At 46.9% G+C, this 22,178-nt stretch overlaps 1 protein-coding gene across 1 annotated transcript in view; it reads left to right on the top strand.

The window, feature by feature from the left end:
• The window catches only part of MYBBP1A (MYB binding protein 1a), a 56,522-nt gene extending 34,556 nt beyond the window's left edge, over positions 1-21,966 (top strand). Inside the window, exons 24-27 of the mRNA XM_027691079.1 lie at positions 7,469-7,582; positions 18,816-18,917; positions 20,024-20,148; positions 21,306-21,966. Of these exons, the coding sequence (XP_027546880.1) occupies positions 7,469-7,582; positions 18,816-18,917; positions 20,024-20,148; positions 21,306-21,837 (873 nt within the window). The 3' untranslated portion in view covers positions 21,838-21,966. The remainder of the gene's footprint in view (positions 1-7,468; positions 7,583-18,815; positions 18,918-20,023; positions 20,149-21,305) is intronic.
• Positions 21,967-22,178: the final 212 nt, after the last annotated feature.

Here is a 22,178-nt window from a genome sequence, read left to right as displayed (position 1 = left end):
GAAGGAAGAGCCAGGTACAGGCAGCTTTGCCTGAAGCTGGGGAGCACTGCAGGTTGGCTTGTTCTAAACCACATTGCAAGAGCTTGATGACGTAGGATGTTTGGTGGGAGTAGGCTGAGGGAGATTGCTTTGCTCGTCCAAGGTTGTAAAATGTGATTTAGGTGTCACTTAAATGCTTTACATGTTGTAATTAACCAGCCTTGCAAAATTTTTCTCATCCATTTGTCGCAGGAACTTAATTTAAGCTGTAAAACATCATTTGTTTTCATCACTTTTTGGCAAGGAGAATTTTATTCCTGGGCTTGTAAATCTCCTGTTTGGGTGGTTTTTTGGCAAGGCCAGGCTGAGGGAGGGTGAGGAGGAACCTGCTTCCTGGCCCAGAACGTGATGTTTGGGGCACGGGGAGGGTGTGGGAGCAGGGGGTGGTGGATGGTGGGTGGGGGGTTCTGTTCAGTGTTTCTTTCTCCTGCATTTTTGTGCCTTCTCTGTTCCTGGGGCAGGAGGGCAGTGCTGGAAACTGGTACCTGACAGTCTGACAGCTTCTGTGCTGCCCAAATTGTATCCTGCTTGTGTTCTGCCTGCCTCAGACAGCAATATCACACCTTGTCAGGGCTGGCTGAGGGAACGTCTTGAAAAAGCCATTTGATTAATCTGAGGACACTGGGTTTGCAGCAGGAATTATTGAATTCAGCTCTTGAGTCAGGTGATCATACAGAAGACATTTTCATGCTCTTCCTGGGCAGTGTGGGCTCTCTCTGACTGTGCTTTCAGGCACCAGGAGTCTGTCTGGAGACTGGCCATGTCTCTGGGCCAGGCAGGACAGAGGAGGCAGCCAGGAACAGGGTGCAGGAAAGGCACTTTCTGGGTCCCTTATCAAAGGGATAACAGTGTAAAATTGGGGTAAAACTTGATGTCTAATTTATGATGCTGCCTTGGAGCACTGGCAGCACATTTTTAAACCAAGAAACAGTCATGAAGATGCTCAGGTGTCCTGGCATGGACAATTCTGCTTAGTCAAATCTGCCAGCCATGTCCTCCCAACACCCCTACTTATCCCAGAAGGCACAAGCACTTTCCACTCTGAAACCTTTTAAACACCTGCTAAATGACAGTCTTGGCTCTACTGCTCATGTGCACCTAGTTCCAGTGGTGGTGAGGAAGTTAAACATTAATTTTTGTTCTCAAAAATAGCTTTCTTAAGCCACAGCCAGGGCTTTGCCTTATCCTCCCTCCCCCTTCAATTTGAAATATATATGGAATGTGTGTGTGTGTGCATGTGCCATGTGTGAAATACTGCAGTTACAGCTTGGGGATTGAGGAAAAGTGATTTGCCAAATGTTTCTTAATCACCTCAGGTTTTCACTTTTTATATCTAAAGCCTTTAAATAAGCTTTGTATGTTTTAAGCAGATAGTTGGTGTTTGATCCTTGTTCAGTGAGTATACATGTTAAGGATTTTGAAGGATAATTTCTTGTTTGTCCTTGAATTTGGAAAGAATCCTGGTTTGCCCCTCTTCTCACCTCCCTCTGAGGAGGAGGCCATGGAGATGCTCTGAGGGCTGGAGCCCCTCTGCTCTGGAGCCAGGCTGGGAGAGCTGGGGGTGTTCACCTGGAAAAGAGAAGGCTCCAGGGAGACCTGAGAGCCCCTTCCAGTGCCTAAAGGGGCTCCAGGAGAGCTGGAGAGGGACTTGGGACAAGGGATGGAGGGACAGCACAAGAGGGAATGGCTTCCCACTGCCAGAGGGCAGGGTTGGATGGGATATTGGGAAGGAATTCTTGACTGTGAGGGTGGTGAGGCCCTGGCACAGGTTGCCCAGAGAAGCTGTGGCTGCCCCATCCCTGGAAGTGTCCAAGGCCAGGTTGGATGGGGCTTGGAGCAACCTGGGCTAGTGGAAGGTGTCCCTGCCTGTGGCAGGGGGTAGAACAAGATGGTCTTTAAGGTCCCTTCCAACCCAAACCATTCTGGGAGTCTCTGATATATCCAGCATACACTGAACTGCCATTGCCTCTGAACAACCTGCTGGGATTTTGCTGTACAGAACAGGTCCATCATTGTGGGCCTTATTCTCCCATCCCACTCATACTTTGTCCTTTTGAATAAGCTTTGAGGCTGTTCCAAACTTGAACCCTGCCTGCCAATCCATTATCAAACAGTTCATACATTCAGAAATGCTCAAATGCCTGAAACAAATGTGGGAGAGAAGCAAGTCCTGAAACTCAGGAGTGCTCTGTTGGAGCCTTTGTCTCCACCCTACATCCAGTCTAAATGCAAAAATTAAGTAGTTTGGCTGTAGGAGCAAAAATGGGGGTAGATTGGCACTTGCTTCATGGCTTTGCATGCTTTTTGTTTTCTTCTTAAAAAAAGCTTTGACAGTAATTGGGAGAGACTTTTGCTGTGGTGCTCTGGATCTCTTGCCCTGCAGTAGTAAATGACAGGTTTTTCTCCTGTAACCAATAGTCCTGTAGGCTGGAGCTTGTGGTGGGCTTGGGTTTTGGAGGGGGTTGGTTGGTGTTTTAAACACGTAGCAAATCGCAGACAGCTGAGGAATTTATTTCAGTTTAATTATTCCTTAACGTTCAGAGAAAGCTCCTGTAGAATTTCCCGTATTCTTGGCCTGTGCTCTCTTACCCAGCTTTCCTGGAGATGTTTGTCACGAAGGCAGCGTGTGATTCGTGCGATTGCAGTCTCAGAGGACTTGGGAGGAGAGAATTTCTAGAAGTGCAATTATTTTATGCCATATCCCCGTGGATGTAGAATAATCTTAATGCTGAGGATTATACACTGTGAGCTGCTGTTTTATACCACTGAGTCAGAGGTGCTGGAGCTCTGCTGCAGCAGCCTGGGAGCCAGAAGGGAAACACCAGTGCTCTTAAATACCTGGAGCCTCTGTGGTGTGATAGCACCGGTGTATTTTTGTCTCCTGGACTTCCAAGAGCAGTGAAATGTTGATAGCACTAAAACTCCTGATGCTTCTTCACTTCTAAACATGTATCTGAGTTGCACAAGCAGTTAATTTTCCAGGTAATGTTTTCTTCATAAATATATAGATGTATCTTTTTATATATATATATGTATATTATACAAATAAAGGCAGAAAGATGACAAGTTTCATGTTGACAAATTTTGTCCATGCTGCAAAAAATTAGGCCAAAAGATGGGGAAAATCTGTCTCGGTGTCTTTGGTAAGCATTTAAACTCCCCACTGCTTCTGTTACAGTGTGCAGGGAGGTCTGATGTCGTTCAAACACTGTCCTGGGTTATATCTACGGAGAGTTTCTGGCCTGCCATGTCCTTCAGACAAGCCAGGCAAACTTGCCTCCCCTCTCCTGGAAGCTGGAAATGCCATCAGGGAGTTTGGAAGGGTCAGTCAGCTGTGGTTTGAAAACTGCTTTGAGCTCACGCAGCAGAAGAGCTGTGTGAAGACTCAGAGTTGGTGTTTGGAGTGTTGCAGTGCAGGCACATCTCAGGTTCTTGCTCCTCTGATGGTGGCAGTGGTTACTGCTGATTTCAGTGTCTTTTCTCATGGGAGTGTGCCAGTGTGGTATCTGTTTTTCACTTGCTTGCAAAGCCACCTCCAGCCAGCCTCCTGGAGCACTTGGGACTGAAAAGTGTTTCTTTTTGCATCAGAAACAAATGCCCTCCTATTAACAGCATGATTTTCTTTGAAAAACCAACCCAGAATTTAGGTCATGCCTTCATCTCCTCAGGACTGCAAACAGAATCTCTGCAGCATTGCAAAGGCTTGTTTGGTTTTGTTCTTTTTCTCTTTCCCAACTGCAGGAGTTGAAAGACATATTTATGTGTTCCCTCCATCCAGTTCACCCGGATGGTGACTGGGGAGAGCAACTTCTGACCTACCTGTGCTTGATATCTGCTTTCAATAGGAAAACAGTGGCTGGATTGGTAGGGGATTAATCCATTGCCACATTTCATAGTCAGGCCACATATCCTGTCCTTTCCTCTGCAGGGTAAAGGTGAGTTGTATAACCCAGCAACCCCAACTCACGCTCCTTTTTGGCATCCAGCTGAGGTGTGTGAGCACACCTGGGAGTTACCAGCACACCTTGGTTACTGCAGGGAGCACGTCTCCTATTCCAGAAAGAAATCTCCAAGCCTTTACACTGAATGGGATTTTGTGTAATCATTGTAGATAAGAAAGAAATTACCAAAGCCACAGAAAACCCCAGGATCAGCACTGCCCTTAGTTATTGTTTGTTCTCTGCTCCCACGTGGGCTGATAATGAGCCTTTCTGCCTCATTTAGTCATATGCTTGATAGATATATGTGGGAGTGTATATGTGTATCTACTATCTCTGCTTGGATAGACTTCCCTTGTATTTATTTTTTTACTGTTTTATGGCTTTTCTCTTTTAAAAACTGACATTAGGCAGAAAATATTTTGATTAGGTAAATGGGTGGCTTCTCGTGCACAGGATGCACTGTAGCATTCTCCTCCCTTTGTAAAAAGCTCTAATGTTGCTGTCAACTGCTTGTAACTGTTCTCACATGTTCCCATTCCAGAGATTGTGCATGTGGGGGGATGACAACCTTCTCTTGTCAACTGGACTGGAGTTTGGTAGCTGGGACTCTTGAATCTTCTGCTATTGTTGCCCATTTGTGAAGTGTTGATAATACTTGGCTCTCTCATAGGGCTGTCAGGAGCACAGCAGGCTTGATTTGGCACTGAGAAAATGCAAAGAGTACTCTGATAGTTTCAGGAACAGCCTCCAAAATTGCCAAATGCTTGTTAGACCGTCCAAAATACCAGTGTTGTTGGGGAGGGCAGGAAGGGAGAGGGGCAGCTGGGTAGTTGCTGAGCTCCAGGTCTGTGCTGGATTTTGTGGGAATGCTTTTCAAACTTCAAACTGCTGCTGGCCAACCAGTAAGAAAGTATTTTATTTTCATTGTTTCAAATGAGAAAAGTTGTTCACACTTAGTGCTAAATTATCATTGGGTAAAAAACAATCTGGAAACAAGATAATGTTGAGCAGAGTAATAGCGACGTTTTAATTATGTCAAGCTCAAAATCCATATTTTCACTTTGCTGGAATCTTAATACACAGTCTGGAGGTGTGAAAGCTCTGAGTGTGACAGAATTACTAAAGAGTGGTAGCACCAGGCAGGATCCTCAGGTGACTGGGTGTTCTGACTTCCTCATCTATGACACACAGAAGGGAACGTTCCGTGGTGGGCGTTTTTTTCCTTTCTTTTAAAATTGTTTTCAAGCTTGGTGCTTACTGAGGACTAGGTCATGTTCAGCAACTGTTCTGTTCTCAGTGAACCCTTTGAGTCTTAGGTCTCCAGTTCCTTTGGATGGCTTTGATTCCCTTCCAGTTCTTTTCCTGCTTGACTTGCAGTGCTCCCACCCACTGCTGACTGGAGCAGGCCCTTGTCACTGGTTCCTCTGGAGTAAATCTGTAGTGCTTGGGTACATCAGGGCACCTTAACAGGACCCTTCTCTCAGCTTTGCACCCACTTGCAGTCTGAATGTGTTTGTAATTGTCAGAGAGCAGCCGGTGCCTGGAGCTTTGTGACCCTGCCTGAGCCTTTCAGAATGAATTATGGTCTTTCATCTACTCCGAGGGTCACGTTCTCTTTGTAATTGCACTGAAGTGACTTTCCACTACATTTGGTACATGCATGCAGACATGCCATAATTTGTTCTGTAAGACACAGTCTCTCCATAATTACAAGGAATATGTGAGCCTGCCTGCCTTGGAGATGGCATTAGGGTGTTCTCTCTCATTAAATCAGCATAAATCCTTGACGTGGTCTCGTCGGTTCCCTGCTGCATTTTTGCCCTCCAGTAAAGAGCAGAATTTCTGTGTGTGAGTGAGAGCTCTCTCTATTTGGATAATTCTTTTCATTGGCCACACTGGTGCAAACTGGAGGTGAGATTACAAGGATGTGTGATCTTACTCTGTGCTGGTATTACCCAGTGAGGGATCTGTGTTCAATGTCCTGTCTCTTCCAGAAGCCTGGAGTATGTTGTGTAGGAAGCACAGACCTCCTTGAGCTTGTGAGGTGTTCTGTTTGACTGCCTGCAACTCTGGATGGTCTCACTGCTCTCAGGAGATCCAGGGATTTCTTTGCTCACTTTGAATTATTCAGTAAATAGTTCCCTGAAAACACTCCAGTAGAAGTGTTGGTACCGTATGGCCTGTTTTTAGCCTCCTGCTCCATGTTTTTCAGGTTTTTTTGGACCCAAGGGGTACCTGGAGGCCAGCTTGGGTATCACCAGGCTGCTTTTATTCTTGAGGTCTCTTAGACTTTTGATCTCAATGATGTCTTTGATAAGGAGCTTTACAAACTGTGAAATGTGGTTTAAGAACAGCAACCCTTGCTTTCTTTGTATGAGATTAGCTCTTATTGTTATTCCCTGTGATTTTTGGTATTTGTGCTTGCATTCAGTTTTGGGCTGTGTGATGGCAGCTGGAGGCAGCAATTTTTCTTTATATATGAGTAGAATTTGCTCACTAACTCCATGCTGCTACAAAAAATTCCCTTTTAAATCCTCTAAGCTATTTGCATTAATCCTTATTACTGTATTTTGTGCATTTCTATCATTTACTTTTGCCTATTGCTGCATTTTTCTCTTGTACCTTAGAAAGCCTTAAAAAAAGGAGTTCTGGCATGGAAAAGGCCACGTTAGAAGATTGCAGATAACTGTTGGTTTTGTAGTGGCCGTTCTTTTCATTGCTGTTACTGGAGGCTTAATGAGCAAGTTTGACTCCAGGGCAAGGCTGAGGCTGCTCTGAACAGCAGTTTCCATCAGGATTCCTTTGAAATGAACCTGCCAGCTTTTAGTTTTGGTTATTGGTGCCTTCTGCATTCGTCAGGGCACGGTAAAGGGTGCAGCCACACAAAGGTGCAGCCTGGAAACTTTGGGAGACCAATAGTGATGCACTTGGAGCAGCTACCAAAGCATGTTTTGGATATTAATGCCTAAATCTAGAAGTGGCACAATCCCTCTGCTCCCCTTTGACCTCCTGTTTTATGTATGTGCTTTCAACCAAAACCACCACCCTGTCTCCTGAGGAATGACTCTGTGAGGACACAGAGAATGTTTTCTAACAGAGCCTTAAGCTGATGGAGGGTGGGTTTAGATGGGATATGGGAAGAAGTTATTCCTTGTGAGGGTGGCGAGGTCCTGGCACAGGTTGCTCAGAGAAGCTGTGGCTGCCCCATCCCTGGAAGTGTCCAAAGTGAGGTTGGATGGGGCTTGGAGCAACCTTGGATAGTGGGAGGTGTCCCTGCCCATGGCAGGGGGTGGAACAAGATGAGCTTTAAGGTTCCTCCAACCCAAACCATTCCATGACATACATGTTGCTGAGGATATGCAGCATTTGTAACATGGCATCCCCTGGATGCTGGGCTTGGCTCCTCGCTTTAGCAGAGTATTTACATTGCTAAGACCTTCCCTAGACAGTACAGAGTGTCATGTTCTCCTCTCCCCTTTCTCTTTCAGGCCATGGCTTGTTTGCTTCTCCACAAGGTTCTGCTACTTCATGAACTGAAGCTCTTCATGACAGAGGAGGAGTGGGAGGAGTTGATCAGCAGAAGCATCAGCCAAGTGACAGAGGTAACAAGCTCTGACGTGCCACGTGTGCCGATAGTGTGTAATGGGTGCTGCTTTCACCACTGTGCTGCTCGGCCTCAGAGCTGCAGTCTGGGCCTGTGTCAGCTCAAGTGGTCTTAGGGGCCTTGTGCTGCTTGCAGCAGGTGTGAGCAGTGCCCACCAGGATGGCAGAATTATTGTAACATCACTGATCAGGTGGATTTTCACAGAGTGCAAGAGGTGTGCCTGGTGCAGCTCAGTGGCACCTGTGTCTGGATCCAGCAGACAGAGCTTGAGTTTTAGGGAATACACTCATACAACTCAATTTCAGGTGTTTTTCTTTTTTCTTTTTTTTTTTTATTTGAATGTAAAGGTATCGGGAGCATTACTTTCAGGACATGTCATGGAAGTTCTGTATCAGAATGAACTTTAGGGCCAAAGAGGTAGAGCTGAGGTGCACTAGACCTTTGGCTCCTGATGCTCTGCAGGCCTTCTGGACCAGACTCCTGTGCTCATATTGTTTATCAGGGAAACCTTAAAATACATGGGAAAATAAATTTGGACAGAAAAACCAGTGACAGAATTTGCAGGGCTCCTGAGTCATGGCAAGGGCAGATTGTACCTGAGGAGAGTTCTTAGGTGCAGCTGTTACCTGGGACATGGTCTGTGGGACAGGAGATGGAAGAAGCAAATGCCATTCACTTGTGTTCTTGGGGACTGACGTGGGGTGAAACACGCAGCCAAATTAATGTTGTGAGGTGGTGACTAAACTTGATGACATGGGAGATTCCAGTCTTGGAGTTCCTGTGTAACTGTAATAATGATCTCTTTCTAAGTAGCTTTCATCCTCTACTTACTTCTTCAGATGCTGGTTACGTGGTAATTTAGGCTGTGCTGTAATTTGCTGTATTGGAACAGAACAATTAGATCTGTTTCCTTTAGTCAAGGAGGGACAAAATCTAAGCAAATCTAAATCAAGGAATTTAAAGGTGCTGTTTATAATTCTTGAGGAATCAGGTAATCCTGGGTTTCATTACATAGTTTTTATTTAATGATTGCATCAGGAACCCAATGGGTGGAGTTAGGCATGATTTTATTTCTCAGCTACATAAAACGTGCCACTCCTCCCAGCCTGGTCATCTCCATGTTTCTGTCTAGAAGCTGAATACCTGCAGGACTTGGTGATGCATTGGGAAACCACAAACATTTACAATGCCTTTATGTTGTTCTTGTCAGGGAAAGTTTAGCATCTTGCAGCCCAGCCAGGATTTTAATGAGCTTTGCTACCAAAGCTTCCTCAGTGCCTCTCATTTCTGTGGTCATGTGTGTTTAAAGAAAAATTCCTGAGAAATACTGTCAGTTTGTTTGGGTTGTCCAAGGTTTACCCTGTGGGCAGGAGGCCTCCCATACTGTTAACTGGCAGTGGCATATAGGTGCTGGTTCTTTTTTTGGCCTGAAAAAGCCCTGAGATAACATTTTTACACAGTACTGTTGGTGTTCATGCATGTACTGGGTTTTGTCTGCCTTCCTGCTGCTCCTCCCCTGCACTAACCCAGTACTGGCCACTGGGCTGGGGCAGCTGCATGTCTTTAAATGTTGCTGTAATTAGGAGGGATCAAGGTCTTTATATTCCATATAACAGCTTTGATTCATAGCCAAAAGCTGGCACTTGTGCTGCAAAACTTTCTAAAGCTGCAAAATGTATTCTTGTGTCTTTCTGGTGGTGCAGAAATGCTTATTTAACTGGTAATAGCTGTAAAAACATGGAGTGTCTCTGTGGTGAGGTAGGACAATACTGGTACTGTCACTGATCTCCTCTGGAGATAGTATAAAATCCCTTCTAGCAGAAGTAAGATTACTTACTACTTGTTACTACTACTGATACTGAGCAAATGTAGAATCTGTAGAAAGTATGTGTTTGTCTAAGAGTATTCCACCATTAAAATAACTTGCTGGAGAGTTTATTAGCCCTGAACCTCCAGGTGGAAGTTGTGTGCTTGACTGAAAGAGAAGCTGCAGGTTGGGTGGGAGTTCCAGGGCTGATGTTGAAGTTTTGGGGTGAGTTTGTTTGGCAAGAGCTTGGGCTGAACAATAGCCCTTTCTGTCCCTGATAACCACACACTCTCCTGCTTAGCCAGAGGGCATGTGCAGAACTGTGAGTTTCTCCTGCAGCTCACTCTCATCCCTTTTCATCCAAGACTTGTCTCCATGGGCCATTCCAGGTCAGCCATGATTTTGGAGGTGAGAATGTGAGCAAATAGATGTTGGCATGTGAGTGCTTTCCCGTGAGAACCTGGACTGAGAGCTGGGTGATGCTGTGGAAAATAATGGAGTTCTACTGCCCTACCTCTAGTGGACACATCTGCATTTGTTCATTGGTCATTCCTGCCACTATCCCTCACAAATAGCTGTTTTAAGAGCAAAAAAATGGTAATGTAGAATTTTATGCCTTTCTTTGGCCCACGGAGAAGTCTGCAACTCTTTAACTGATGTGCACTTGTAATTCAAGCAGTGCTGTTGGTCACAAGGAGACTGTCACCTGAAGGCTTTGCTACACTGTGTCCTGGGTCAGTTTTGCAGCTCTGGGGCTGCAGGATTGCCATGGCAGGTGTAAGGCTGGGAGAGAGGATGGGGTGTTATCTCCTGGTGCCTGCCTGCTTGTCCTGTCCCCCCTCAGGGCCTGCACTGCCTTCCTGCAGGGATCCCTTGGTGAGGAGCATCCTCAGCCGGGGAGCCTGGGGTGGGTTTAGGCAGTGATATGTGCTGGAACTGGGGAAAAAGCAGTGTGAGAAAAGTGCAGTCTTGGATATCATTGAATTATGCAGGCAAAGCTACGAGACAGATGAGGGAGAATCAATGGCCAGGAACGTTAAGTGAAGAGACAGCTTCCCAAAATAGCCCCGGCCGCTGCGAGGCACTGGCTCTTGTGCTTACATAAGCCAACTTGACCTTATTTGTTCCCACATTGTTTAAGCATGCTTATAAAACATACATCCCAGCCATGAGGGATTCATGTTTGCCATCTCCTTACTCAATATCCCAGCAGGTACTTTGGAGTTGTCTCCTTCCTGTGAGAGCCCTGCTTGCTCCTGGGGCTCTTGGCTCGTGCTGCTGGGTCAGCTGGGCAGAAAGTCTCCTCCACAGCCCCGGGACTGCAAAAGGTGATGGAGCAGAGAAATAGCTCTGGCACAATTTTGTTGCATCCCAAGTCCTAAATAGTTACTTTACACAAAGCAGAACCTTGCTGCGGTTGTTCAAGTGTGTTCTAAAGCTGGGAGTGTGGATGGCTTGGTTGTGTTCGTGATGTAAAGAGAGTTGTTTCACGTTGTAAATGACAGAGCTCACCTGAGATGCTGGAACATCTGACAGAAACTTCTCTGAGAGCTTTGTTCTTTATCAGTAGGTCTCAAAGTGCTTTACAAAGGAAATTCAAACCAGTGAGTTGTTGATGTAATTGAGAAAATATGTTGCAGAAACCCACGAGTTAATGGATTTGGTTTGCTGGAGTTGTTCACCCTGTTTTACAGGTGCCACGCTTGGCTGGGAGCTGAGCCAGCAATCAAACTCAGGTCTCCTGAGTCATCCCAGAGACCCTCTCTGTGCATGGACAATCTGACTGTCTCTAAACTTGGCTTCAGAACAGCCCCAACCAGCTCTGTCCCAGGGTCATCTGTGCTGCTTGTTGTGAGTTCAAACTGCCTGGAGTCAGGCAGTGAGGTAGTGGCAGAGCCTGAGAGGTCCAAGTTCCCCATTCCGTGCAGAAAGCTCTCGCCCAGTTTTGGTGAGGCATCTCATACACTCTTTTTGACTCTATCAAGCACATCTCAATTTGATCTTTCAGCTTTCCCAGTTGTCCGTGTGGGCACATTTTGGTGTTTGTTCCCCTTGTTAGATATATTTCTGGTTTCTTTCTGATGTGTTACAAAATTGCTGTCTTGGCTTTGGAGTGATCTTGAACCTGTGCCAGTTTTTTAGTGGCTCACTGACAGATTTGGAGCAGGAAGCTTCATGTTCAGAATACATCATTTTATGACTCTTTTTTTGTCATCCTTTTCCAAGGAACCAGCTTGCCCTCCTGAACTGAGGTGCTTTGTGTAACTCCTAACTTGTGCTGAAACTCCCAGTTATGATGTGAAAGTCAAAGGGACCAGGAGTGGATTTTGAGGGATAGTCCAGAAAATGTATATTTTACAGCTGTAAACCTTAAGAGAACAGCCCTCAGAAAACTGTTGTTAAAACTGCTTTCTGTGGCTTGTACACAGAGGTTTCCTGAGGGTTTCCTTTGCCTCTCTCCTGCAGTAAGTACATCATAGGAAGGGCCCAACTTTACTACTGTTTTTCCCTTTGCACATTTCATCGGTGCCATGAGGGATGGACAGCAGTGTTCAGGTTGGCTGTTTGAAACCCAAATGGGATCGAGGCATCCTGGAATGGAAAACTGCTGACAGCAGTCTGATACCAAAGCTCAGTGCAAGACCAAAGCACTCCCAGTCACCAAACTGGAGGCTTTCAGATAAATACACAATCCCAATGAGATCCACGTGATGCCTCCTTCCACACAACTGGTTGCTTAGGCTTGGACTGAGCAGGCAGCAAGGCATGAATGTAGGCAGACAGGGAACTACATGGCCTGGGAAGGGATGGTGTGGATAACCCAAGACCTCTTTTCCTTGGAAGTTACTGTGTGCTCCCTGCAGACCTCTGTTGTTTGGCATTCCAGGGTTTTGTTGCTGTTGTGTTGTTCAGTGAGGGATTTAAAACAACAAGCTGAAGCCACTGAGGGAGGATGTATGGGGGAGAGAGGGATGTACTATCTGGCCTTCCAGTGTAGACATGCCCTTAATTTCTGAAGGGCATCACATTTGATGATCGGTGTCTTAATTTGTAGGGAGATAAATTATTAACAGTGACTTCATCAAATGTTTAAAAAAACAATTCTTCAATTTTTTTTCTTGAAGATTGCCTCAACTTTTATCTGTCCATCTTCATGAATTCTTAATTCATTGCCCTTTCTCAGCCTCTTAGCTTGTAAAATGAGGCCAGTAGTGATTTAACTGATATCTTCGATGTGCATTCAAAATACTGGATTTCTCTATGGAGAATTCCTTCTCCTCCATTCCCTCAGCTCTCCTGTGTGGTTTTTCCCTGCTGCATTTTCATATGGTCTTTGGGAAAAAAAAATCAGATCATTAAACTGGGGGAAGCATTGGCATTTTCTGTGATAATGGCTTCTGGATTTTTTGGTTCCTCCCTCTAATAACAGCCAAAAAAAAATCACCAAAAATGCCCTTTAGTTACACCCTTCAGTGTGTGGGTCTGCTTAGTCCTCTGCCTTCCCCCTTTCTTTGTCAGGGACAAGCAGAGACTTAGTGGTTCCTTCCCTTTGTAGGCACATCTTGATGACTTGTTTCTGTTACAGATGCAAGGAAATAAATTTTAAACATTTATACTTTCAGTCTTCAGAAACAGAGAACAGAGGGAGGAGGGACTGTCAGTGCTTCTTTTCCTCTTTAAGTGTTCTCGGCAGCAGCTGCTGCTCTGTGCAGGTGATCACTGTGAGAACTTCTCCTTGTGTACCTCGTGTACATGGAGTTGGAAATGGTTGTGGCTCTGTGGATAGATGGAAACTGAAGAGGCAGACTCTTCCCTCATCTCTTCTTTGTCTTGCATGATTTAGCCCTAAGTTCTGAGTTTGATTCTATTGTATAGTGAGTATTGTCATGAAAGGAAGTATTTGGGGCTGGCGTGTCCTGGGTTTGGAAAGCTCAGAGCTGATTCCTGGCCCTGTTGTGGTCTGTGTCAGTCATGTCACTTGGCCTCTCTGAGCCTCTGTGAGATAGAGGGAAGGATGCTGCTTTCCCTCCTCCCTCTCAGGAGAAATGTGAGCATAATTACAGGTGAGGTGAGGGTGCTCACATTGGATAATAACAGGAGCTACAAGCAGCACAATACCGAAATCCTTCATTTGGTTGTCAGTTTGTTGTTAACCTCTCAATAGCAGAGGAAGGCTGTGCCCCTCCCAAACCTCTCCTGTGTGTCAATGTGGGAAATCTTGTGCTTTGGCTCAGGAAGTGGAAACACACTTGTAGGGCCCGAAAAGCACTTGCAGGGTGTGATTCCACCACAGGGACCTGAGCCACATCGACAGCAAAATCCCAGGTTGTGCTGTTGCTCTGGGACCTTGCAGGCAGCACAGAGCCAGGGAAAAGCTTGGATCTTGGCATTTGGAGCTCAGACCTCCTTGGTGCTTCCTTGTCAGGACTGTGGGCTTTCCATGAGGTGGGAATTGTGCTGAACTCTGCCGCTGGAGAAGAGAGTTTGTTTACCTGAGCAACCCCAGGCTGTGCTGGGGGGGGGGTAAGGCCATGTGTTCCGTGGAAGGACTTGGCACTGTGTCCATCCATGAATCCGCACATTTATCCATCAGCATCAGGTCTGGGGTGGGGGAGGAGGGGATGGATGGAGATAGCACAGCGTGTGGAAGGAATGCAGGTTGACCAGGCCTCTCCAGCTCCTGGAGCAGTGATGGATCTGTCTGATCCCACGGAGGGCAAGGGCTGTTTGTTGTGAACAGTGGAATAGGCTGAAGGATGTGCTGGGAATGCATAAATACTGAATGGGGTTCAAACTCCCAGCTAGAAGACGTGCTTGTCTCTGGTAGCAGGATACTCCCTGGCACTCCAGGTGCTGCTGTGGTTTGTAAGTCTGGGCTGAGTGTCCCCCACTGGTCCCTGTGAAAGGGACAGAAAGTGCAGGCAGGTGTAGATGTGGAGACTTCCAGAAACATCACCTGGCTCCATGTAACAGCTTCCAAATTCCCCTGCAGGGAGTTGGGCAGGGGCTGGGATGCTGACTTTGGCTCTACGTGGACAGGCACCACTTCTTGCTGTGTGGCTGGTTTCAGGAGTGTCTTGGGCTTAGACTAAAATCCCACCTGTGAAACTGAAGCATGGATCTGTGTGGTTAACTACCTGCCAGCCCTCTGTCCTACTTGTGTGCCTGAATCACTGTGGATATTCACCTCCTGTGCTCTGACAAACTTGTTTTATATTTGTGAAGATGGAGGAATGCTGTGAAGTGCAGTGAGGGATGGATTCTGCAGTGGTTGGGATACCTCCATGTGTCATACAGAATATAAGAAAAAGCACTGATTGTTAAGATGCTGAGAGTGTGCTGTTCTCTAGAGGTCCAAGAGGCAGAGAACTTTGCATCCAGGAGTGCCCTCCTCCAGAAAGAGCCAGAGGGTTTTGGAAGCAACGTGTCTGACATAACAAGGCAAAACCATCTCTGCCAGCTGAATCTGTGTAGGGTGAGGCAGGAGCTGTACTGCTGTATTGGCTTGAGATGAGATGGGAGTTCCAGCTGTGAAAACTGCCTCCATAGTTTTTCTTTTTGGAAAATGACCTGCCCAGATCTGCTGACAGCTCAGATGTATGGGCATGATTAACCATCGCAGGTATTGCTGAGCTGGAACTGGAACTGAGATTCCCTGTGAAGTGGGACTGGCTGTTACTGACGGAGCAGAGTAAGAAAAGCAGAAAGTGGGAGAAAAGCAGCATAAATCAGCAGGTGATGCAAGTGTAGCTGTTGGGTATAAATCTCGTGGTCTCTCTGCTTTTAGTATTGTGATTGGCTTGCGTGACCCTTGGGTTGGTAATGCTTTCAGAGGGCAGGGAAAGGGAGATTTGGATACCTTTGGAACAGCAGGTGGCAGAGAATCACAGAACAGGTGGTTAGACGAGTTCTTCTGGATTTTCCCTTAACCCTCCACCACTGACCTGTAGCATAGCTGGAAGCAAACCCCTGCTTTGTGCCTCAGTCTTGCTATGTAAAACAGATCCTTGTGCAAGTCTCTGTGATCTGATCAGTGTTTGGGGCTCTCCCAAGGGTGCTGCAGAGGACTGAAACACTGCTTCTCTTTTTAAGGCATGTTTGCCATGTGTTGCAGTTTGCCATCTGTTACATAATAGCCTCTCCTTTAATTTTATGATTGTATTGTATAGATTCCTAAAATGAAATCACCATGGGCCTGTAAAGTGTCTGACCTCTGCAATTGGGGTGGCAGAGCTGATTTCACCTCTGGGGGAGCTGAGTGAGGGAGCAGACCACAGTGCTCAGTACCTTATGTAGCAAGAAGTTATGACAGATACTTGGGATTAAGTTTGGGACAGCTGCTTTTGAGGTCTGGACCCAGTTCCCATTGAAGAGACTTGGGATTTCATTCCCAGGGAGCCGTTCCCCAAGGCTTGCCAGCAGTCCCAGCCCAAAGTCAGCTTTTTTTACATAACCGGAGTGAGGATGTTTGTGTTGGTGTCTCGTACTAACACAAATAACACAAATCCCATCGGAGCAAACCCTCCACTGTGTGCACTCCCTGCTGTGGGAGGAGGAGAGTGAAGCAATGCCCAGCAGGAGATACCATCTCATGGAATGCTAATGGAGAAGTGCTCTGAGTGGTGAGATCAGGATAACGAGTGGCACTGGGCTGAGCAGGAATTGGGAGTCTTTAAGGAGGTTTGACTGTCTCAACCATGCCACATACAGAGGTGCTGGTGTCTTTGTGCTCTTTGGAGTAAATTTCTTTTACAAACTTTGCAGCAGAAGGGAAAGGGAGAAGAAGACCCACGTTGACAAATAGTAAGGCTTTATGTAAATCCAGCTTCCCCAAAGCCAATCCATTCTGATTCTGGACTAGAGAAAATTGTGCATTCTGTAGGAATGACTTATCTGCTGCTTCCTTGCTGCTCCTTCACTTCTCCAGTCACCCTCCCTCTCTTCCTTGTTCCTTCCTGGTCTTTGAGAGCTGTTTTAAAGTGATCCATTTCAGCAGGGAGCTATTTGTTTGCAGAGCATCTAAATTGTGCCGGGTTGCTTCTGGCTATTTACATTGGTGGAACTCTGCTTGTGCTTCCAGACTCATGCAAAACACTGCTTTTAATAGATATTTAGTCACTAGACCAGTGATATTTTCCATCTCCAGCTGGGCCAGCCACCCTTTTCATTCCACAGCTCTGCATGAGTTTGGTCTGACGCCCCAAACTAGATGCACATCCCAATCTCCTGAGCACCTGAAAACGGCTTCCAGACTGCTGAAAATCAGCCCCCTCAGGTGTTGCTCAGAGCTACAGGACTTTTCTGTTGGCTTCAGTAGGATTTGTTTCAAACCCTTCAAAGCATCAGGGGCAGCAAGAACAGGCAGAGTCAAGCCAGCACGATTTAAATGCAGTCGTCTACATCACTCATCTACAGTGAAGAGAAAATGCAATTTATTTTTAACACCTTTTTAATTCTAAAGTGTTTGTATATGGAAAAGATGAAATGACAGCTGACTTCACTGTGGCTCCATCTCAGCACTGCCCTGATTCCTCTTGTCCCGAGAAGCTGACAATCCATACTGATTTCCTCTCGCTGTGAACTTGTGCACAACTTAGCAAGATAAGGATCTCAGTAGCCTCCCTGAAAGCTAATTTAACCACAAGGAATGACTGCTAGCTTGGCAATATTTTGTTCTTGAAACTGCAAAGAAAATATTTATGCAACTCAGATTTTTTTTTTTGTTATTGTTATTATTAAGCCTAATAAACAGAGAGTGCCTGGGCCATGGGGTGTTATATCCTACCTGTGAGTATTTATTATTTTTTTCCAATCACATCCCCTATATTTGTTGTTTTACCTGAGAGACGTTAGAGCTGTTGAATTGTGTGACCTTGTAGGTTAATGACAGCTCTGGAATAGAGTTGCAGTGCATCTGCCTATATCAGGAGAGAGTAATTAGCCAGTTATTGATAGTCAGATGAAGTTGCAGCTTGAACTCCAGCCAGCAGGACGTGGTTGCTTTCTAATACAGGGCTTGAGTGGACCATCCTGGACAGGAAATAACTGTATCTTTATTATTTAAAAAAGATACTCCCAGGGTGTGGAGCCTGCACAGGCAGTAAATAATTCTACTTCAAGGTTGCTGTTTCTGCACATACATTATCTGGTCTCCCCACTTTTTCAGCTGGAAGTGTTCCCTACGCTCTTGCTGGCCATCATTATTTGTCTGTTGTGGGTCATTACTGAAACAACTTGCTTTGGGGAATAGATTTCTTATTTCTCCCAGTGTCTGCAAGGATTTTTTACTTTTTTTACCAACTTTCTGCTGATATAAATGGAGAACAGTTTGCTCAGAGTCCTTAAAATTACTTGCAGTCTCACTGAAGCAAAATTAATACGTGGTTTGGGAGAGAACAACGACCTCCCACTGCTGGGTAAAGGTTTGGGGTGGGAACTTTTCAGCCTGAGGATGCTGAGCCTGGGGTGGACTTTGCCCCTTGGCTGGTTTGGAAGGTCCAAATTCCAAGCAAAGAAGGGCTTGGCCACAAGTGCAGCCTTCTCAAGAGGGACAGGCTGTGATGGGACACGGCTCTGTCTACAATACCCTTGTCCCGGAAATCCTGTTTCATGTTGGTGTAATCCATGTGGGGTTTGCTGTGCTGAGTGTGTCCACACACAAGCTGAGTGGGGGAGAAAACAACCATGTAAGCAGGGCTGCAGGTCCAGCTGCAGGCAGAGGATCAGTGCCCCTGAGCCCCTGGGCAGCCTCTCTGATCCAGCTGCCTTTTTATGGCTATTTTCTGCCCTTTTCCACTCATAAATAACTGGCTTTTATTTGACCTATCTTTGGAGTGATTTTCCTCTAAGCCAGACCTTTCACTGTCTCAGAAACCCCACAGCACGTAAAGGGAACACAGGGGAGATCTTTCCCTCAGTTATTTCTGTGAATTTAAGCTTGACAAGGCCTGTTCTAGGCTGGCACCTGGGATTTCCTGGGCATGAGCTGTAATGGATTTTTGCAGCAGTGCTTTACTCAGCTCCTGCAGCTGAGCAGCTGTGGTCCCTCAGGTGAGTCTGTTGTCTGGCAGCCTCCTGGCCTTGCCAGAGCAGAGGCAGGGATTATTTTACCTCTTTTTCTCCAGGAAGCAGCAACATATCTCCAGTTGTGCTTTAGCTTTAGGGAGAGCAGCAGGGTTGTACCTCTGTGGTATTGCTTGCTCTTATGTTGTCCAACTGTTTCTGAATTAACCTGGGCATCAGCAGCTTCCACTGGGTGCCATCCTGAGCTTTTCCAGAGTTTGGTGGGTTTTGTGTTCCGGAGTTATTTTGTTGAAAGGTGAATCCTGCCATTAATTACTTGTTTTCTGCTTTCTCCTGAGAAGTGTGATTTGTTTCCCCATTTAACGTGTGTTTCTTCTCGATCTTCCCATTTAATTTGCAGTGTTTGAAAACACTTGGAAAACCCATCATGAAGGCTGAGAAAGAGAAAGTTGCCAAGAGCTTGGAGCTGTTGAACTTTCTCCTCAGAACTGTGACAGAGCAGGTGAGTGTGTGACCCAGCGTGTGGCAAATGGCTGTTTTCTGAGTATCTTTTAAATGTCACACTTGGATTTTGCCTTGTGACTGCTCCATCCCATCTCATTTCCTACCAAAGGTACCCCTGGAGGGGATGCCTGGTTGGATCTGAGGACAGAAAAAGCCCTTCTGTCTGAAGGAGCTGATCTCCAGGGCTTTGCTGAAGGATCTGTGCCATGTTCAGCAAACACATGTGGCACCTCCTTTCTTATCAGCGGAAATAAAACCTGGGGTTCAGGGAGGGTGGATTTTGTCCCAGGTGATTGCTCTGTCCTCTCCACTGAACCCCAGAGATTCTGATTCCCAAAAACTCAGTAGCTTTATGAGTGGGAGTGAAGCTTTGTTCTGGGGCTTTGTTTCCCTAATGGAAACAGACTTTTTTGAACACGAGAGGATTTTCTATAGGTGACAAAATATGTCTCAAATATGGTTTTACTTATTGGAGCAAAATACCCCGAGCAGCAGAATTGCTGAAGCCCAGTTTCCTACTGATAAGCCCTGAATTCTGACCACAGCCTGTTTCTTTGTGAAGACCTAATAGGAAAGTGGGTGGAGAAGAGAGATTATTTCCAAGGCTCTTGTAGGAGCTGAATTGCCTTTGAGACACCCTTTTCTGCCAGGTTTTGCTGAAATTACCCAGTGGGTTACAGAAGAGGCTACCAGACCTTTAGAAACCAGGCTGAAAGTGCTGCTGCTTTTCTCTTGCTTGGGTGCATGGTCATGTATCTTATTCCCACTGCTCCCAGCCACGGACTGGAAATGAAACAGAACCAAAGGACCCTCTGGTCCCTTTTATGCCACTGCAGTTCTACCTGGCATGTTAGAGGCATGTTAGGCTCATGCCTCTCATGCTAGAGACTCAGTTTTCAGTCAAACCCTGGTACCTGATGGTGCCTTCAGTTTGTGCTCCCAAGTTGGTGTTGCAGATGGGCTCAGAGCAGTGGCTTGGAGAAGCCAGGCGGGATTGGTTCTTCCTGCCACAGCTTCCCCCTAAGGATCTCCTGTGCCCTTCCTGCTGCTGTGAGTGCCCTTCCTGAGCTCACTCTGCAGCTTGTCTCTCCTTGCCTCTTGCAGAAGCTGAATGTGAAGTTGACGGAGGTGGAGAAGGTGCTGCTGTCCCTGAACCAGCTGGAAGACATTGGGAATTCGCCCCGGCTCGACTCTCTCTACTGGAACGTGATGCGCTGGCTCAATTACACGTGCGTGTGCTGGGAATTCCAGCTTTTGGGCTTGTCTGGGGGCCTCCCTGCCTGTCCTGCTTGTGTCCATTGGTGTGGGCAGGTGGGAAGAGAGAGGAAGTCAAGGCAGGGAGCTCAGGCTGGAGTTTTGAGTTAAATGGAGCTCCTGGGCTGGTGGGGTAGAGATGCTTCTTGTTTTACTTGTTTGGAATAATACTGGGCTCGTTATTCCATGTGCTTACATGCTTAGGATTGGTCCTTTTTGGGAAAGGGTTGTGAGCATGCGTGATATGTTTGATACCTGCCAACAGAGTGAGTCAGCTGATGACCCAAGGACAGTCCCTGCTTGCAGCAGTCCCACATGGCAGCCTAGCTTAAGAGCCAAAGCTGCAGAGAAATTTCTAGGCCAGGACGAGTCACTAAGCTCCCATCACATCACTGTGGATTAATTCTGCAGATGTGAGGCTGCCCTGGGAAGTGACTGGATACCAGAGAGGATATGCCAGAACCTTCAGTCCCCTCCAGGGATCCCCAGCCTGGCTCTTGGAGTGGGTGCCTTGCAGCTCTGGAAGCTGAGGAGCATTCAGTGATTATGCTTTAGTGCTTCACACTGAAAACCAGGCCATGGAATCAGAGCCTGGGTCCTTTTTGGGCCCCCTCTCTGGGCCCCTCTCTGGTGCAGAGCAGCTCAGGCTGGGTGCTGGGGCAGTTGCTGTCAGAACAGCAGCAGCAGTGGCTGCCATGCAGGCACACAAAGGCTGCCCTGGTGGAACTGGAATGGGCTCTTGGAGGTTCTTGCTGGACAATCTCTTGGGATTGTGTAGCCCAGTGAAGGTTTTGCTGGGCTGTCACCTCAGACAGACAGACAGACAGTGTTTCAGTAGCCTTGCACAGGGCCACAGGCAGGTGTGCTCAAGGTGGGGGTAAGCACAGCGTGACCATGGAATGGGGGTTCTTCCTCACATCTCCATGTGCTTTGATCGGTCCTGGTCCAGCTCCTGCTGTTCCTTTCAGTCCCTGTGCAGGCTCAGGAACACCTCCAGGGATAACACTCATCCTCACAGCACGCCCATGCTTCCCGCACCTCTCCTGTGCTTCACGGACTGCCTGTCACATGGATCACACCCTTCCCTGGCTGTAAATTGAATTGCTCTTGATTTTTGGCATTCTCTCTGCAGGAAGCCCAAGAAAGACAAGACAGCCAGTAAGCCTGTGCAGGACACGGAGCCGCTGAAGAGGAAGAAGAAAGGCTTCCTACCAGAGACCAAGAAACGCAAGAATCGCAAGAAAGGCACCCAGGAGAACGGGATAGCACCGGCTGGAGATGGAGAACCAGCAGCCCCAGAGGAGCAGCCCCTGGGAACAGAGACCCCCAAGCAGAAGAAAGGCCTCGTGCCTGGTGGCAGCAAACACAAGAATCCCAACAAAGGGGTCAGGGAGAACGGAGTGGCAAAGGTGGGTGGTGGGACCCTCCCCGCTGTTAATGGAGGAGATGCTGTGGCTGACAAGAAGAAGAAGAAGAGGAAAAACAGAAACAGAAAAAGAAAACAGGATGCAGGTGATGAAGCTGAGCAGGTTCCAGCTGCAAAGAAACCCAAGGGGAGCGTCCTCCAGGAGACCCAGCAGAAGCAGGGCAAAGCCAACCAGCAGAAGCAGGACAAAGCCAAGAAGAAAAGAAAAGAGAAAAAAACTGCAGTGCTGCAGGAGTAAACTCCATGGACTCACCCAGGCCTGGCATGGCTAGCATGGCTCAGTAGACTGTTGTAATATCTTTTTTAACTATAGTTTTTATGCCCTCCATGACTTTTAAATAAACCTTCCACGATGCTGAGCTCTAAAGCTGCGGGTCTGGCTTGTGTGGAGGGTTCAGCCTGGAGCACAGGGAGCTTCAGGAGGTTGTATATCCTTCAGGCTCCTGGAGATGCCCACTCTCTTCTCTGGCAGAGCCAAACAGCCTGTCTCCTATCTCCATGATTTCCAAAGGCAGAAGTGAGGGGCTGGTTTGGATTCCCTGGGGAGCTGGGTAGGTGTGCTGGCACTGCTGAGTCTTG

This window comes from Neopelma chrysocephalum, unplaced genomic scaffold, assembly GCF_003984885.1.
Source record: "Neopelma chrysocephalum unplaced genomic scaffold, ASM398488v2 Primary Assembly neopelma1_82, whole genome shotgun sequence".
Lineage (NCBI taxonomy): Eukaryota > Metazoa > Chordata > Aves > Passeriformes > Pipridae > Neopelma > Neopelma chrysocephalum.
This window is presented reverse-complemented; position numbering and strand designations above follow the sequence as displayed.